We start from the raw sequence: 19094 nt of genomic DNA on the forward strand, positions 1-19094 counted from the left end.
TCCCACCTCACCACTAGAGATGAAATGACACCACAGCGTGCTACAGAAGCCTCGGACAGCATAGAAAAACTGTTGAGCACCTACTGGGACAAACCGTTACCGGGGTTTGACTTTCCGGTAAGGGAACTGCGCGGCTTAGACGAAGCCGTGAAACGCGTGCGTGGAGAACTCGTGAACAACATGGGGAAACTGAACGAAATCGACGAGCACATCGCTAGGGAAAAAACCAAACTCAACGAAACTGAAAACGATGATATGAAGCGTCGTATCAATGAACGAATACGTGATTTAGAGGACGAGAGACGTACACGATTGGAAGCCGCTTCCTCGAATCGTGAACAGCTTCGATCCCAGATCAGTCGTATTCGGGAAACAATCGATAGAATACTGAATGAGGATACAACTTTAGCCAACAGGATTCGGATATTGTTCCGGGAGCAAGGGATCACCATCGCCAGTATTCTAACTGCATTGGGTTTCATTATATCAACCCTGGTGGTGTCACTGACAGGGGGAACCCCCACACCTGCCGGCGGGGGAACTCCCACAGGCGGTGGTGTTAAAGACTGGATAAAAAAACTCGGGGAACACCTAGCTAAACTGGCTGGTAAAGCCGCCGAAGCCCTTCCCTGCATCCTGGGTAGCATCGTCTCGTGGTTGTTGGGCGCTCTGGCTAAAACTGCCATGTGGCTCAGTCAAAACATATGGGCAGCCATCGTCGCCGTGGCGGGTCTGGTGTACGTAGCGGCTAAGAAATCTTTAACCAAATAAGCCCCAAAGTTACCCCACCAACCACCAGGGCCGTTTTATTATCAATATGCTGCTGATAGGAGGCCTGAATATGGGGTACATGAACTTTAGGCTCCGGGGGTGGCGCCACTATACCCTTTTCACGTGGTGGGATGTGTGGGATATAGGGGGTGTTAATATCGGGGTTGATACCCAACTTTTGGTCCTCCGTGGCTATGACTATTTTGTTGTTATAACCCACCACTTTTTTTATTCTCAGTTGCATATCACTCGGAGCCATGCACAACCCCACGCCGAACACGTAATTGACTTTCGATCTGGCATATTCTAACACGTTTTGGTAACGGTCGATGGCCCTCGGGAGATCAACTGGAGAATTGATAGCATCCTCAACGTTGGAAACGAACTGTTTCTGAGCGTCGTAAGCAGTTCCCTTACCGAGGATGTTGGAACGCGTCATCGACTGCGCACCCAACAGCGCCCACACGTACGTTCGAATCGAGTCGTTCAACCTGACTACCCCGGCACGAGTGAATCCTTTCGACGTGTCCAGCATGAACATTTTCCACCCGTCTGCGGTTGACTGCTCCACTTTCTGGACTGTGAAAGCAACACCACCTTTAAAGTTCATACGATCATCCCTCCATTCATTACTCGACAAAGCAAAGTCCTGGCGTAGTATATCTCGTTTCAGTAAATCATCACTGACTTCTTTCACTGATCGCGCGCCATCATAAGGAATACCCAACCCGTGGTTCGGCCCCTGCAAACGCCAATCCGTCTTCGGGTTTATTTCGAATTCATTGCAAATACGTTCGTAGGCCCGTCTATCGTACGGGTTGTTTGTTGCGCCCCACGCTTTGTCCTGTGGGAGGGGGGCGCTGATCTCTTTAAGGATACGTCTGACCTGGTAGTACACGTGGAACTTGAACACAGACTGACTCAGCGGTCCACGCCGAGTGTCGGCCAATGTCACACCACACCCCGTTGTAGCACACCACACGGCAAAGTTGAATTGATTCTGCCAGAACTGCATAGGGTTGTTGAACCAAGCGTGGACTGCCTCGATGTTAGTCACCGAAAGCTTATACTTATCGAACACATCTAAAAGCTGGGCATTGAAATACAACTCAGGAGCAACCACGATCTTCATGGGGGAGAAATCTACGTCCAGTTTAGGGTAAAACACACCAGGGGAATACATTTTAAAACTATTATATAATGAGCATATATACTCTAACATGTACATAACACTTCCAGGAATAACGAGCGGTGAGGCCGTTCAGCTGACGCACGCGATCGATAACACGTCAGGTCAACTCGAAGTCGCACTCTGCGATATCACCTACCTACCGCAATGGACTAACATTAATATCAGCAACAATAAGCTGTTCGTCAGTGGAACTCGCAGTCAGATAACTGACGGCTACTACAGTGTGTGCTCTCTAAACGACGAGGTCTTCAAACCCCTGGGAGCCGAACTCAAGATGAACGACTCAAACGGTACAGTGGTGTTAATCAACAACGGAAGAACCTCATTGAGGCTCGGCCGACCATTAGCGAGGATACTCGGTATGTCTCCTGACGAGATAAAACCAACAACAACCGTCACAGGCACGAAGTTACCCGATCTAGTACCGTACCGAGAGCTGTACATTCATCTCGATCAGGTGAGCACAACGTACAACATTCAAGGAGGTCACCCTTCCACTATACTGAGAGCAGTGCCGGTGAAAACTGAGAAATTTAACGACGGTAGAACCGAGTCGTTTTCACCACGGCAGTATAAGAGATTAACCCAGGGCAACATACCTGAGCTGACAATATCGGTGTTAGATATAAATCATAATCCTGTAAATATAGGATACCTCAGCTTAACACTTCATGTAACATGACCAGCGCACAAGGGCCCGGAGTGAAAAAATGCGTCAATATCGGGATCTCCGACCTCGGAGACACACGCGGTTTCGACGCTCCCGGAGTAGATGGTAAATCGTATGCCTTGCAACTGAAAAACAACATTTACAAACGCGTTGAAATCCCCTCCGGTGGAACCCTAAGTGATATAGTAGATACCACAAGAGCAACAGTCAACACTAAGTACACCCTTGTCAACACCGGTGATAATAATTGGGTAATATACCCATCGTTCGGGGGTAAACTGTTCGACTTAGACGATGTTGAGAGCACTACCGTCGTCAAAAACAAACCATATATACTCGTCTTCACCGAAGATGACAAGTGGGTGTTGTTACCCGATAAAGACGACTGGTTTCTCAACATTAGACTCGTCTCCCCTTACGTGTTCACGGATAACAAAGACAACCACCTAAACAAAGTCGTGAACAATGGAATCCTGCTTGTGGCTTACGTCCCAACTCAGAGACGTAGCGTAGTCGTCAGCCCCATCAACAATATAGCAGCCCACATGCTATCGAGTAAACCGGCCATACAAAACGTGAAATTGCAGTTGGTGTCTGAATTCGAAGGCGTGGCCAAGGTACTAGAGAGTCTACCGGCAAACGGAACACTGTTCATCAAAGTCTACCTAGGGGAACCATCGGGGAATGATGTCGAGATCGTGAAGGGGATCAAACTCGGGTGGGGCAAACAACATCAGTTTCAAGTTTGCAATGTTTACGTGCGGACGGGTGTCGACTCCAAGACCAGTCTGCAGGGGGTCAACGTGATCGTGGAAAATAAGATATCACTAACCAATATCTTCCTGCCTGACAACATACACTTCATAGGTATGAAGTTAACCCATGAATTATTATCAGAAAACCAGTTGGAAATTATATCGTAATAGTATAATAATGACTAGTCATCATCCCAACACTACGCTTAACGACCTAGGAGACACGGAGGGATTCGATCAGCCTGGTGAGGAAGATGAATTATACATCCTGCACTTCAAAGACAACGTGTACAGACGGGTGCCGTTATCAGATTTTAAAGAGCCCAAATGGCTGATCAACTTAACACTCACCTCACCTTATATCACAATAGACGAATTGGGGCGTATCTCTAAGATTAGGAACAACGGTATCTGGCCCGGGGATTTCATTCCGGAGATGGGATTAGTACACATGATATCAGGAGATATCGAAAAAAATGGGTTAAGGACTATAGTAAAAAATAAATTAACATTTAGCAATAATCCTTATATCGAAAATCTTGTTAATAGAAGATTCTCCCCTTTCACACTCATCATAGAAGTCTTCTTTTGGGTTTTAGGTAATGAAAACCCCCCAAGAGTATGCCAAATTTTACCCGGGGTGTCAATCCACTGGTATGACGAACACATACACCAATATTGTCGTATTATTATACAACAGGATACCCCCACTGGTCCTATAACCAGCTTAATAAGCCTCCGTGGGGTTTCTATTACAACAGGAAAGCCTATTAGATTCTCACCTATTACCCTGACTAGTTGTCTAGAACTTGTAGACTTCAAATTCATTGATAGACTTTTAACTGAACCCCAATTAAAATATCTTCCAAAATATATATTATAGGATGGGTCTGTACCCAGTCGTAGAGGAAGTAGCGAAGACGCTGGAAACCGTAGATGGGTTCCGCTTGAGACAGTTATGTGATGTGAAACGTCAACTAGAACAAGACCGTGACACGCGGAAAGCACTATGTAAAAAGTACAATAGAGCTTTCAATATCGTGGACGGGGTTGACACTACCCTTATGGCAACCAGCATGGGACTAGGGGCGGCAGGCGTTGGGTTGTTGGCTACCATCGTGGCTGCACCTATAGTGCTAGGTATTGAAATAACGGCTGGGGTGGCAGGGTTGGCAGGGTTGGCGCTTAAGTTAGTATCACGCAGACTGCATCGTAAGGCATTGAAACACGACGAGATCAGGGTTCTGGCCGAAGCAAAGCTGAACACAGTGAGTGAGCGTATTTCCACGGCACTCTCTGATAGTAAGATCTCAGAAGAGGAGTTTCGTTCAATCCTCTCTGAACTCAAAAAATATAACGGAATGAAACAAGATATTCGATCCAAGTCTCGTAAGTCTGCTATCAGCGAGGACGAGAAAAAAAAGTACATAGAACAGGGGATACAAAAAGCCCAGCAAGCCTTTATTATGAACACCAAAGAGATCGTAGGCGGTTCACGTTAAACTGTTTCATCGATATAAATATGACATAGGCCGCCAACTTTTTATAGTGTGAGGTATCTATACCAGCCGGGGGAACACGAGGGCGATAGTCGTAAGCGAGCCACCGATCCTATATGGTCAGTCAAAACTTACAACATAGATAAAGTGGATATAAAAGCCGACGAACCTAACTTGTACTACTTGAGGGATGGGCCGGGTAGGGGGTTTGTAAGAGAAGAATTATTGATCGTACCGTATGGCACAGTGTTACCTCCTACCAAGGCACAGTAATTACCGCCAACTTTTTTGTAGTAGGGGTAATAGTAGCAAGAGCTAATGGCCCAACCAAAGCCTTATTTAGTAAATAAGGCTTTGTAGAGACATTTCTTGAAAGTGTTTTAAAACCCCTATTCCCTATACTACTGTTACTGCTACAGTCAGCATAAACACTGGCCTGTAAATAACCAAATCTTGGCTGGAAACATTAATAACAGTCCATGTTATTATGGCACAATTACACAAAATTGTTTCCTGAGTCTGACTTTCTGTACTGTTTGTTTTGTCAGTGACTTACCTCTCACATTTTACCCTTTGTCTCAAGGCGCCAGTGCGACACCAAACAGAGTTCCAATCACTAGGGTTGACCAGCCCTCCAGGGATACTGTTGTCAGGACCTCCAGGGTGTGGCAAGACCCTCCTGGCCAAGGTAAACAAGCAGTTAGCTGCTCAGTGGATTTGAGGAAGGGACTGATCAATATCAATGAAATCATGTGGCTGAAATGATATCATGAGTGACATTTGAATCAGGGGTCCATAGCATGAGCAATGATCCACATCCTTATGGTACCATGGCACATAACTAGGAAGGTCACTAATTATGAAAATTTAATGTCAAAGACATATGATAATCAAGTATTGGGGTATGTATAATAAATAGCAAGTATGTAGGTATTGATTTCTGTGGTATATGTTTCAGTGACTAGAAAAATGTTTTTCCAGTGGAAACAGCCTCTCGTAAAATTTGAACCTGGACATTGTGTGATGTTGAGTATGTGTATGTGTATTGTTAGGAGCAGTAGCAATATTACAAAACTGAAATACAGACAACACTTGAGAGTTACTTATATTCATAGTCATGATATTTTGTTTTCTAGGCAATAGCGAATGAATCTGGAATCAACTTTATTTCAGTCAAGGGACCAGAGTTGCTTAACATGGTGAGCTTCACAAAGAGTTATCATGCAAAATGCTTTCCCAAGAATATGTTCCATGTTTTGTTACGTTAAGCTGATATGACATGAAATAATTACTCACTCACTCTGTAGGCATGCCAACAAAGTAGTTTTGTTGGTGTCACCCCATAAGTCATGCATCTTAGATAAACACATGGTTGATTGCTCTTACATATGAGCCCTCAGTACCTCTGCAGGTAAATTAGTTTTTTAGTCAAAGTATAATTAGTTGGATATGATTAAACTGTAAAAAAAGAACAGATCCATGGAATAATGAAATGATTGAACTAAATATTTCAGTATGTTGGTGAAAGTGAGAGAGCAGTAAGGCAGGTCTTCCAAAGGGCTCGGAACTCCTCCCCATGTGTCATCTTCTTTGATGAGCTTGATGCTCTTTGTCCCAAGCGTTCAGGCTCTGGAGAGGTACCGTCTACAGGAGGATAGACCAACAAGATATTTGTTCATCTTGCCATGTTATTCCATGTAAAATATGATTGGCCTTAGAATGTAATTAAAGATTACTTTGCAAGATGAATTGTACCTAGATTCTCTAATATATCTTTGTTTTGATTATTTCCTGAATGAATCATTCATGATGCAATGCTTATTAAATCGCAGCAAACAAAACACCATTTATATTCTCATGTCTTTTGGTTTTGTCATGTTTTTTTACTCAAACACACAACAAGTACAGTCCTTCAAACAGTATGTGCACCTGCAGCTTCTCATTGTCATGGTTTCAGTGGTACACTGTATCCTATTTGTCCTCAGGGAGGTCCAAGTGTGCGAGTTGTCAATCAAATGTTGACGGAGATGGATGGGCTGGAATCTCGTAAACAAGTCTTCATTATGGCTGCCACAAACAGACCAGGTAATTTGTTCAATCCTTTTCACTCATCATCAGGATGTGGCTATAAGGAGGATTTTTACCACATGGCATATCATGATAAATTATGAATCACCCTAACATGATCACTTTAAAATAGAAACATTTTGCCTTCAAAGTGTGGTAAAAGAGTACTTAAAATTATAGCAGTTACTTCTTCTACACTTGTAAATAGTTTCATACTACTGGACCTCATGTAACCAGATAACATTACCTGGCATTACGTATCTGAAGTGACTTGTCACATTAAGCAACATTATCAATCCAAGTTAACTGGTATGTCAGTTCTCCTGTTTGAGTAGACAACACAAGAACAGCACATTATTTGAAATTGCTCTCCTTGCTGTTTGTATTACTGTGTGATCTTTTCAGACATAATTGATCCAGCCATCCTGCGCCCTGGTAGACTGGATAAGTTGCTGTATGTGGGGCTGCCATCACAGGAAGACCGGCTGGATATTCTCAATACCATCACCAAGGTAGCTTTATGTTAGAACAGTGGAATATGTTTGATACTACAACGTAATAAAGCTTTTGTTTTTTATGTGAAAAGGAAAGTTTCAAAAGTTCAACATTCAGACAAAGAGTTGAACTGAATATAAATGGGGAGTTAAATGTTAAATCCCAAGCACCAGAAGCTTACAAATCATTGTTAGGGAGGAATCATTTGGAAATATAATGTGTTTGACAATGTCAATATTTGTTTGTAACATGGGGATGTGTGTTTAGGGCTCTCATTCACAAAGCATTGGTACTGTTATACAATCTGTTATAACTCTACAGTTTATCATAGACATATCGCTGTATGTCAACAAGCACTGTCCCAGTTTTCAGTCCAGCAAAATGTTAATAATCATTCTACAAAGAATATTTTTTTTATTTCTTCTACAAAGAAAAAAAATAACATGAACATGTCAGTAGCAAATGATAACTGTTCTGATATTCATTTGTTTTCTGAGCATGTGTCTTTCTGAGATGATGCAAGGATAAGATTTGAATGTCAAATAACAGTTCTCAATATTTACTCAAAATTGTATCCCAAAAGTGTAACATTTCATGTGGCTGTTGTAGATCTATGTTCAAGTGTAACCTGTATTACAGAATTACAACAATGTGTATATTTTAGAATGGAACCAAGCCACAACTGGCACCAGATGTCAGTCTTACCACAGTGTCCATTGATCCAAGATCTGAGGGATTCACGTAAGTCCCCTTTCCCCCAAACACAATATCTAATGCCTGTTTGGAATTCTGGCACACAGAGAAGATACATTTTATTTGACATATGTTGGTCTAAACTTAATGATTGGCATTGTGATATTTCTGAAATATTGTATACTTTGGCAGAACACACCATCCACCCACCAAGGCATGTTTTGAAATAATGTTGTATTGAAATAACTGACCCAGTTTGTCATGAACTATCATTAAAGTAAGACTTTATTTTCTCTGACTGCAAGTTTATGGATCTGCCAAAATGCCTCCAAACTCGATATTCAGAGTTGTTTCTCTGCATTACCCAGACAAGTAATATATTATATTCTAAAACCTTCAGATGTAGACACGATAAGCACTCTTCATAGATATAGCTATACTGACTCTGCATTTTTTTACAATAATTGGTAACACAAAATGTCACAAAGAATTGGTTTTTTTTTTGGTTTTTTTTTTTTTTACGATCAATGCCATAATTGAAATACTGTTCAAAGGTGCATTACATGGGTGCTAGTTTTTGGCAAGTTGACAGTCCCAACAATTTTTATGCAAGACAAGTGCTAGTTCCTGCAATTTCAAGTTTTATATATTTGGATTTAGATGTCAGTGCTGACTTATATCGTACATAGATGATATCTAAGCTTTACCATGGTATGTTATTGATTAAAAAATCACTAACTGGGAAGGAATAGGGCCCCATTCAGACATAAATTCTTAGTCATAGTTCCACTTCCCATTACTTGCTTACTTCCACAGTGGAGCTGATCTGGCTGCATTGGTGAGGGAAGCATCAGTGACAGCACTAAAAGAAATCATCAAACTGCCTGCCTCTGACCGCCCTGCAACAGTCAGTGTCACAGCACAACACTTCGAGTCTGCCTTCAACAATGTCAAGTCATCAGTCTCCAAAAAGGTATTTCTTTACTAATGGGTAATTTGTGTGGATACATTTCAGTTTGCTGTTGCAGCCTCTGAGAAAATGATAAAAACAATCTGTTGGCTAGTTTTATACGAGGAGTATAAATGGGGTGATTTTTGTTTTACGTTTAACAAGGAAAATGGTGCAAAGAGTGAGCCTAAGTGATCAATTCACGATAGTTAAAAGATGTCACAGATTCGAAATCACAGCCAAGAAGTGCACGTTGTGGGTAAGGTGTGTGATCAGTTGTGCTGTGGTCTTGACATATTGCTGTTGTGATATCACTGGAACTGCTGCTTACTAATTAGTATATGGTCCTAATTAGTTTATATTTCTTTTCGATGTTCATACTTCATATGAACTGAGTCAATGTCAGTCTTGATTTTAAAATCATTATTGAGACGTGATATTTTGATACATGAAGATTAACACTTGAAATTTTCTTTGCAGGATCAAGAAAAATACTTAAGAATGAAAGATTCTTTAAGATCTTGAAAATTGTGCAATCTGTACATAGTCTATGTAAATAAAAGTCATGTCATATTCAACAGTGATAGTTATTTCTGATTTCGAAGAGTGATTGAGTTTAGCTTTACGCCGCACACCGCAGTAATCCAACTATATGGCAGTGGTCTGTAAATAGTCAAGTCTGGACCAGACAGTGCAGTGTTCAACAACATGAGCATCTGTATACACAACAGGACTATGATGGCATGTATCAACCAAGTCAACAAGCCTGACCACATGATTCCATGAGTCACCGTTTATGACAACCATGGCTTACTGAATTTTAACCTGAATTTTCGTGGGATGTTTTGAGGAGCTTCAGTTGCAGAGAAAATTAAAACTTTTATTACATTGAAAGTACACTGTACATATTCAAACAATTGTGTTATTGCATTTTTCTTCTAGATTTGTGGTATATTCGTGGTCAGACTTTCCACAAAAATCTCTGTAATGAGTGGATGAAACATTTGTGTCTTGTGATTGTACCTGGATAGTGTGTGTCATTGCTTATGTTTTCAATCATTGTTTTTACTCACTTATGTCACTTGCATGATTATGTATCCCTGTAACTAAGTTGTGTTGGTTGCTGCTAAACAAGGTATTGACCTCACATTCATTCAAACCATTGAAACAAATAACATGAGGCCAGCACAGTGATATGACATTGTTTTGCATTTTCACTGTTTTGTTACTTGGTAATTGCAACTTAAATAATAATATGATGTGGACAATATTTTATTCAAGGTCAGAGTGTACAAATAACAGCAAATGAATTAAATAACTTTGTAAATAGTTTTAAGAGATCGCAACATTTATTATCAACAGAATAAGCATTCTACAAAACAGTAACTTCTTGAAACAAACCAGGCCCCCATGTGTGTCTTGTTAAGAGTAGTTGAGACCTGGTATGCAATATTATAACACTGATATATAAATTCTTACAGAAAGCCATAAAAAATATACAAATCAAAATTCAGTGTAAACAGCAGAAACAATTCTAAAAATATGAGATCAAATATAAAAGTCACATCTGTTTTCAATTCTGGAAGTATGAATATAAAATGAGTATTTCTATGTCAGGAAAAAATAAAGGAAAGTAAAGTACAAAGTTTAATGAAAAAAGTGTAAAAAAATATTAACAGCCTATGAGGTAGGACTGTATTGCATGAGGCATGAAAACCAAACCCTCTAACATGTATCAACTATGTAAAATGTAATTGTCTATTGGCTTCATGACAGATGGATCACAATGGACAGCAACAGTGCTGATTGACCAACTGAGAAACCAATTACATGCCATTCACTCATAAAAAGACATACAAAACAAGGTACGATGAAAAATCATCACAAGTACCTTTCAACAGTAACAAGGAAACTAAATGTTTCATTTACAAAAAGGTAAAAGGATAAAAAAAAGGCTAACAGTGAAGATAAGATCACAGACATCTGGCAGCTCTATGAATGGTAAAAAGAACATAAAGTGCCAGGCTTACACCAGTACTGTACTGGCTTACAACATGAGGGATTCAGTGGGCACACCACTTCACTTAGTTGTATGTTATCGCAATATCTGTCTATCTATCATCCACTTGTTTGTCTGAAGGCTAGTGCAAATATAACTCCCATATCTTAACAAGGTTGTGCATCACCACCCTGGTCTGGAGTCAAAGCACTGCTGTGGGTAATGATAAGGTTAACAAAGAATGCATTGGATTAATGATGATCTTACATATAAATATATAAATGTACAAACAGTAGTGAGGTCTGAATATATTAAAGGAGGTGTGATGTGGATACTGGTATGAGAGTGAAATGGTGGGAGTTGTCACTGATGTTAGCAGAACAGAATACTATGCTCCAGGAGTATCAGTATTTGGGTGTACCTCATCCAAATATCTTTGTATTCATTGTAGCTTTGCTTCAGTATCCAACTTTTCCTTGAGTGCATCCACCTGAAACAAATCACATGGTGTGAGAGAGGTACTGGTCATATCAGATAATCCAAAGGTTTGCAATCTGACATATGCAGCCACCAAGTGGAGCATCATATCTGTAAAGTAATAGAATATGTTTTGTTGGTATTATACAGCACTCTAGCAGTTATGCAGTTGAAAGCAACCCAGGGGTTGAAAACATAACCAATATCACATGCCAGTTTGTAGGATGACAGACTATCAATTGAGTCACACTGCCTGACTACCCAATCCCCATTTTAGTCAACTGTGATGACATGAGCATGTATATGTTGGTGCTAGATGATCATGTTCAGATGATTTGTACAAACCCAAAGAGCATGCAGAGGTCATCAAGAAGATAAAAAAACAGCAAAATTATGGTCTGACCTTTCAGCAGTATTGGTGGACAAATTAGAAAACTTAAAGGGCCCTACTGCGGAGCGAATAATAAACGGTCTAATCATGAAACCAAGCTGCAAATTGGTCAGCACCCGCTCTTCCAACCATGATGGACAAGGGGACTGGGCTCCTGGCAGCATTAGCAGAATTTCTTCACCCTAAACAGTGAGGAGACTAGACAACAATCACATGCCGTTCTTTGAAAATATCCCTGGTATTCCTTGTCTGTTTGTAATAAAATATCCCAGCATCTTAGGGTGACCAATGAGACTATGGTGTGAAAAATTCTGAAACAATGTGTCACTTTTTCGCATATTAGACTGTTGAAAGACATAAGACATAGAGCAGGATCACCAGCTGCAGATGAATGGAATATCGTTCTTGCATGTGGATATTGATGGATACATTCCTGAACGAGGTATCAGCCTGACATTGTTGCTATAACTTCAGTCTGTTTTAAATTTAATATCTGCATTTTGTTTAAATTTATTTGTTGTAGCATTCAGCAGAATCTGTATTACAGAAAACATGCACTATGATTCATGTTAGCAATCTATACAATGTTTGGATGTTACAGTCACGTTATAAATTCACTATGAGTATAAGCAGACTGTGTGGTATTTCTTTTAACTGACTTTCAAAATACGTACAAATTTATCAAGAAACTAATTATGGTTATAAGACAAACTATTACTACGTACACTGATGTCTTTATTTCTCAGGTCTAACCACTTTTTTTACCACTGGCAGATGATTAACTTCAAAGTGTTTAATTTGTTCACTTCATCTTTGTTGGTCAGTCTAAACTATCACTTGCGCACAGCAGAGGTAGCGAACCAGTCATGAATTCTGGGATATCATCCGGGTACTCACAGGAGGAAAACAATAACAAAAGAAACCAGTCCACGGAAATTGCTCAGCATCAGTGCCCCTTTGACTGTATAATTTCAGAAGAAGTCCTTGTATAAAATTCAGTGAAATGACATCTTTAGTTGTTGTAATGTTGCTTAAATATAATTTTAGTGTGTAACTTAATTGTTAACTAGAATATTCAGTGTAAGTGAAACAGATTTTGGTCATGCTTGTCTTCTTAACAAGACTGGTACGTGTATTTGTCACTTACCTTTCGTTTCATTCCAGCAGATAAGGAGTCAGCACTAGTCAACAGTTTATTCAGCCACTGATAAGCCCCCTCACTCTCACCACAATGATGCATTGTTTGGGCACAGTTCAATAGAACTTCATCACTGTGGACACCTTCATGATCCAATTGTTTCACCAAGGTCAAGGCCTTCTGATACTGCTTTACACTGTACCACACAGACATCAACTTTCCTATCAGCATCTGGGAACAAGGAAGCAGTTATGTAGCAGGCACTGAAACTAATTCATGTCCCATATTCTAGCTGGACTTCATCACAAGTTGTCTCAAGTTGTATCCTGCAACAAATGTTTCCTGGAGTACTTACTTAAAATAGTGGCCAAAAGTCTGTTCACAAATGACATTACGTTGCCTATGTTTTGAGAGGTAGGTTGACTTTTGGCCACTCACTGTATTCTAAGCAGAGTACTTTTGTAACAAGCACAGCAGATAAAAACCTGTGACAGAAATCACCAGAAAATAAATAAATCTCTTTATAAATTACGTAAGGGGAACAAATAATTATGCTGCTTAACAAATATTTGCTTCGGTAAGCAGTTTTCCAAAATTAGGGTCAGAGTAACATTATCTCCTGTCTCAGTCACCTCTCCCACCACACCAAATTCAGATACAGAGTGGGGAAAATAGAGTTCTTAAAACAATAAAGAAAAGAAGAAGGAAAACTGTTGTTTGATAATAATGACATTTAAACTTTCACTTGATTAGATTAACAGTCTTTGTTTGCTCTTTACAGCTATTTAAGCTCTCATCCATTAGTTTATTCAGTGTTATTAGCACATCCTAGATTCAATGTGATAATGATAAACATAAATAATATTAATCTTTCCCAGGGCGTTGACAAAACAAGGATAATGATCAGGCTAAATTCATTGGATTCTGACAAACTAAAAGTACACAACAGTGCACAGAGAATGGTGGCACCCTCCTGCCCTCTCCACTTAAAGGTTAGGACCATTTTTTCTGTCTGAACATAGCCACTGCGAAGTGATGAGGACCAGCTGTGGTTTACCTGGTTGCCTGGGAACTTTTGGAGAGCTCTGTCTATAACCTCTGCAGCAATACCAGGCTTGTCATCCTCCACACACCAGTCCACAACATCAATGTATGTCTTCACATCAGCATTCCTGGCAGTGAGCAAATCCTGCAGCCCTGTAAGATCCCCACGAGCAACATGGTGCACCCTCACTTTGCGCTCAAACAGGCCTCCATTGTCAGGGAACCTGCATACACATTATCAGTGGACAAGTGAATGATATATGTGAAGATATGTGAAGCTCATACAGCATATGTGAGTGATCATGTGGATGATATGTGAAGATCGTATAGTATAGGTGAGTGATCTATGTGGAGGATATGTGGAGCTCAAACAAGATAGGTGAGAGTAATAATACAATGATGGTTTTGCCACACATAGGGCTTATTCATGGGAGCTAAGCCTCCCAGCACCCCTTAAAAAAGAGCGAGGGTTGTGCCCAAGCCATCCTTTGATGTGCACTGAATTTGGTCCCTGGTTTAAAGGTAGCCATAATATTCGGCAACAATTTGGAGTGGGTCTGCCATGAATTCCTCAAAGTGGACTAAGGAGTATGGGACATCGCATTCTCGGGTCTTGAAGCTATAATCAACTAATGTATCCATCAGACGTTGTAACTGTTCAGTGCCTATAAGACCTAAACTATCATGCAGGCTGGCGAATTTCTCTTGCCTGATGACGCAATGAAGGGAGGAGTAAATATTGAGTCCATGGACGTCCACTCTGAGACATCTGAACAACAGTTCTCCACATGCCAATAATGAGAGACAGAGACAAATCTTTCATAAGAAGGGGGTAATACTGTGTCATGAGGGACGATCAACAACTCCTATTAGACAAATTCCCTACACGTTCCATCTTTCAAGGAATACAAATTCAGATCGTAGTCTTTGATATCCACTCAGTCAATGTGGTACATTTTCATAGATCATACAGGGTCTGTGGTGTGACGTTTCTCCCTTCCTTTTTAGTTCACTGGGCTGGTACAAAAATGACGACCCGGTTCGGTAGTTTTTTCTCTTTGCTGCACTGCGATGATGCAAGCGATTCAGTTGTCATGGATTTGATTCAAACTGTCTTCACACTATGTATTGTGGTACACTTGCTAGATGGCTTGCTTTTTTGAGTCAAGCTTTGGCGGTATCCTCAGGACGTAAGTGGTTTTAGCAAGCTTTGGGATGGCATCCAAACTGTTCCAGTAACCCCAATGGCTGTAGTAAATCTTCTCCATGATGTATACATGTTATCGTTTATTCAATAGTCTGCCTAGGTGTTGATGTATTGAGTGGAGTTTCCTTTATTGGGGTGTCGTGGAAACTCCCAACACATTGAGGCCTAGACAGACTGTTGGTACCCATAGCTATACGTGTGGATGTTGTCGTTCAAAAACTATCGTTTGGTATCCAAAGGTATTGTGGAGAAGTGATGCTGGATATTATGTGTTTGTCGCTTCTCAACAAGTGCATGGAATGTTTGAACGTGCGTTTATCAAAGAGCCTGTTTGAAGAGGGTGTGTTTGATGTGGTGTTTCACCATGCATTTCTTGACTCTTTCTGCCTTTTGGATTTTGTTGTGATCAGCTTTCTGGATGGAATACATTTTGGGTCGTACAGGTGGCTGTGTTTCACCATGTCCTTGTACACATCCTTGGTGCATATGTTCAACAACAAGGAATCTGTGTCCATGTACAGCAGCTCACATCAGTCACCTTATTGTTGCTGAGTTGGTTGTAGTAAAAGTCGTACGACAGATCAAGGATGCTTGTCCCTACATAGACCAGCCGGTTGAGTGTGATGCAACTTTTGTTCATGTAAAACCTTGCCAAGTCATCGAAGAGCTTGCTCCAGTTGAAGGTCTGACTGGCTAGGAGTTTTCCTTCCTCGTGAGATTGTACGATTTTGACCGAAACGCGTTTTCTCAAGTTTAACATGGTTTTGCTGAGACACCAAAATCGCAGATGGCTTTTATCCACAGCTCGGTGTTCAACCGCAGCACCTGATGTATTTTAGTCAGTTTGATGCCTAGCTACAAGTACAGTTACTGATAGTGCACAATGTACTTGGTTTTGCGCATCAAGTTCGGAAAGAGTTTTTCCATGTTGGCCAGCTTATTTTTTCAAGCAACATTTGTTGATAGTCTGACATCCAGTCTTGGTTCACCGTTATCCTTTCAGAAGCCAGTGGATGGCTGTTGTGCGATGTGTGCAATGCTGCAGGATACTCCAAAACCACAAAGGATGTAGCCTTTGTTTGAATCTGGCACAATACTCATGATATCGATCTCATCGTCGAACCATGCAAATCCCCTGGTGGGTAGAGTTTGACTCAAGGCCGAGACGTACAGGTTGATGGCGTTGAGATAGAGGAGGTGGTTGGCAGGTTGATTTGGATTATATCCTTCCACATATGGGTTGGTGGCTTTTGCGTTCCGTTTGGAGACTATGGAAATCCCACCGTCCATGCCTTTCTCAACAAACAAGTGCATGTCATAATTGGTGAACAATTCCACTTTGACACCAGTTCTCTTCAAGAGTGCATCCCAAGAGAGTCCATGGCTGGTGTAGTACCACACAAGGTCGAGTTGACACTGCTTCAAACACGTTCTGAATGTCTCAAACATGTCGGGCAGCAGGAGCATGTCTGTTCTGAAATATAGGTCGTGATAATCACCTAAATACCAACAGCTTTTGGGGGATTCTTTTTTTTGGGTCACGGTTTTCATCACTTTCGGTTCCACAGATGGTTGCTGTTGTTGTGGGACAGGTTCCTCACCTCAGTTGTGGTTGTTTCTCAGTCGATGCTATTTTGTATAGTGTAGTTTATATTTTTGTCTTTAAATCAGCAATGCTTCTGCCGTGATGATGGCCACAGTCAGAGGAGCCAACAGCATCCTGTATTGATGAAACATTTTGCAGCTGATGGCGCTCAAAACATGGTCGATGAACAGATCTTTCTTAAGGTCTTCCCACATGTACTGGTGATGTTCCGGTGGACTCAGAGGGGAATACGATGTGATGCTGACATAGATTTGTGTCATTGTCGATCCTATGGTTTTTGTTATTTTCACTTCTTCATTTTCGAGTCCAGCTTCTTATTGTGCATAGATCTTGTTGATTTCTTGGGTTGGCATTTTTTTAAATTTGTGAGTGTGAGGTCCCCACCAAAGTACTGCTTGGCTTTGCCACTGACTGCCAGCATCGTGCAGAGAATGACGATGTGATTGTCCTGATAGTATCCTTCCAGCAGGTCCAGCATGAATGCAGTTTTAACGCATCACATCTGCCCGCACATCATGATGCAATGCGGCTCCAGGGGCAGTTCGATACCAATACATGATTTGTACGAATCTTCCATTCTCTTTATTGATCTGCACATTCATAATAGTGTAGAAATATAAATATAATCAACCCGTGGCTTGAGCCTTCTTGGAGATTTGGATGGTGATCCCCTCGCTACTGTTGATGATAATATGCCTGCTACCATGCAACCAATCATCATCTGTGGATTGCATGTGTAGCCACAGCACATACTTGGTCATCAGCTACAGTCCTAGCATTACATAGGCTAAACCCAGGTCCTTGACGATTGCACTGATTTCTGGCAAGCATTTGATAGCCGGAAGTTTTTGGATCTCAATGGTAAGAAGCATGCCGTGGCTGAACAGCTGGTTGGGTACACCATCGACCTAATCTTGGGGTTCCAATACTTTTCATTGACCCTTTGAAACAGCCAAAATTCTTCTTCAAAATGCCCTTCATCGATTGTGCGGATACATTCAGATTAATATTCCACAATGTATCACTCTTGTTCATGATGATTTTATGATGACGCAGTATGCGATCATATGGGATGGTTAATGCCACGATTACTGGTATGTGATCTTGTCAAACTCCAACTTGATGTTATCCATGGTGTAGCAACCTTCCTCGCCACTCTCCATCACTAACTTGGTAAAACAGCATGTGATTCTACTGCAACCTGAAGTTGAGGGGGATGCAAAACTGGCACCAGAACATCATCATGGCTTGTGAGACCCCATGCACAACCGAGTTGGCTGACAATGGTCCAGACAAACCCCCTGGTTCTTTGCGTTATCCCGTTAGCTCGCTGTTCTCCAGAGGTACTGGTTAGGAAAGTGCACCAACAGTGTTTGTTTCTCGTCAATTGTGCTTGGATTGTTGGTGATCATCATGGATTGACACACAGCTTTGAATGCCAGTGGTTCTCTCAATTTTCAGTAAGGATTTAGTTTTTGTCTGTATTGCAATGCCATTTTATATATTGAAAATATATAGTATATGTTCAATAAATAAATAATCTTTTACAAAGGTGGTTATGATAATACTGAAACAGATGATTTGGGTGGCGATGGAGCCCAGTTGCTCCCTGCTAAGAATGACCTTCAATGATATTACGATGCCCTGGGGCAAATAGAAAATAAAGCTCCTCTTTATCACAAGGTTTCCAGTTTGATCTCTATCATACTGCTAGTGAAAGATGCTCAGGACATCGATGTCATGCATTCCTGTATGAGAAAATCTCTTGCTTTATCCATGCTGGGATGAGTTACAATGCACAGAAACAGTCCATGGTCAGCGTCGAGGATGCCATCGCCAAACTGGTGGACTGACTGACGGCCATCCAATGATACCAAGACACATTGTAATATACCAGGCTAAAAGTTGACTACATGTTCTTTGTGGGACTGTACATGGTTGTATGGATGGATCCAACTTTAGGACGATAATGCCATCTCAAGTTAGACCCATTAAACTACAATTTTGCTATCAAGTCCCCGGTGGCTGGTTGTGTGGTGCGGACTTGTTCCCTCCCATCGTGTCCCCAGTGAATTCCTTGCAAACTTTCAGTGAGAGAGGTTGCTTCTTCAGTGTAAGGAATCAGGATCATATCAGTTTGG

The 19094-nt window shown here is 41.0% G+C and overlaps 2 protein-coding genes across 2 annotated transcripts in view; one reads left to right on the forward strand and one right to left on the reverse strand.

The window, feature by feature from the left end:
• Positions 1 to 9669, forward strand: part of LOC137294074 (nuclear valosin-containing protein-like) — a 38261-nt gene extending 28592 nt beyond the window's left edge. Inside the window, exons 17-24 of the mRNA XM_067825008.1 lie at positions 5471 to 5575; positions 6024 to 6086; positions 6402 to 6524; positions 6873 to 6972; positions 7360 to 7466; positions 8114 to 8190; positions 8959 to 9115; positions 9572 to 9669. Coding sequence (XP_067681109.1) covers positions 5471 to 5575; positions 6024 to 6086; positions 6402 to 6524; positions 6873 to 6972; positions 7360 to 7466; positions 8114 to 8190; positions 8959 to 9115; positions 9572 to 9616 — 777 coding nt within the window. The 3' untranslated portion in view covers positions 9617 to 9669. The remainder of the gene's footprint in view (positions 1 to 5470; positions 5576 to 6023; positions 6087 to 6401; positions 6525 to 6872; positions 6973 to 7359; positions 7467 to 8113; positions 8191 to 8958; positions 9116 to 9571) is intronic.
• Positions 9670 to 10350: 681 nt separating this feature from the next.
• The window catches only part of LOC137293467 (TPR repeat-containing protein DDB_G0287407-like), an 81967-nt gene continuing 73223 nt past the window's right edge, over positions 10351 to 19094 (reverse strand). Inside the window, exons 25-27 of the mRNA XM_067824021.1 lie at positions 14154 to 14364; positions 13106 to 13327; positions 10351 to 11580 (exon numbers count right to left, since the gene is read on the reverse strand). Of these exons, the coding sequence (XP_067680122.1) occupies positions 11533 to 11580; positions 13106 to 13327; positions 14154 to 14364 (481 nt within the window). The 3' untranslated portion in view covers positions 10351 to 11532. The remainder of the gene's footprint in view (positions 11581 to 13105; positions 13328 to 14153; positions 14365 to 19094) is intronic.

Source organism: Haliotis asinina, chromosome 8 (assembly GCF_037392515.1).
Source record: "Haliotis asinina isolate JCU_RB_2024 chromosome 8, JCU_Hal_asi_v2, whole genome shotgun sequence".
NCBI classification, from domain to species: Eukaryota; Metazoa; Mollusca; class Gastropoda; order Lepetellida; family Haliotidae; genus Haliotis; species Haliotis asinina.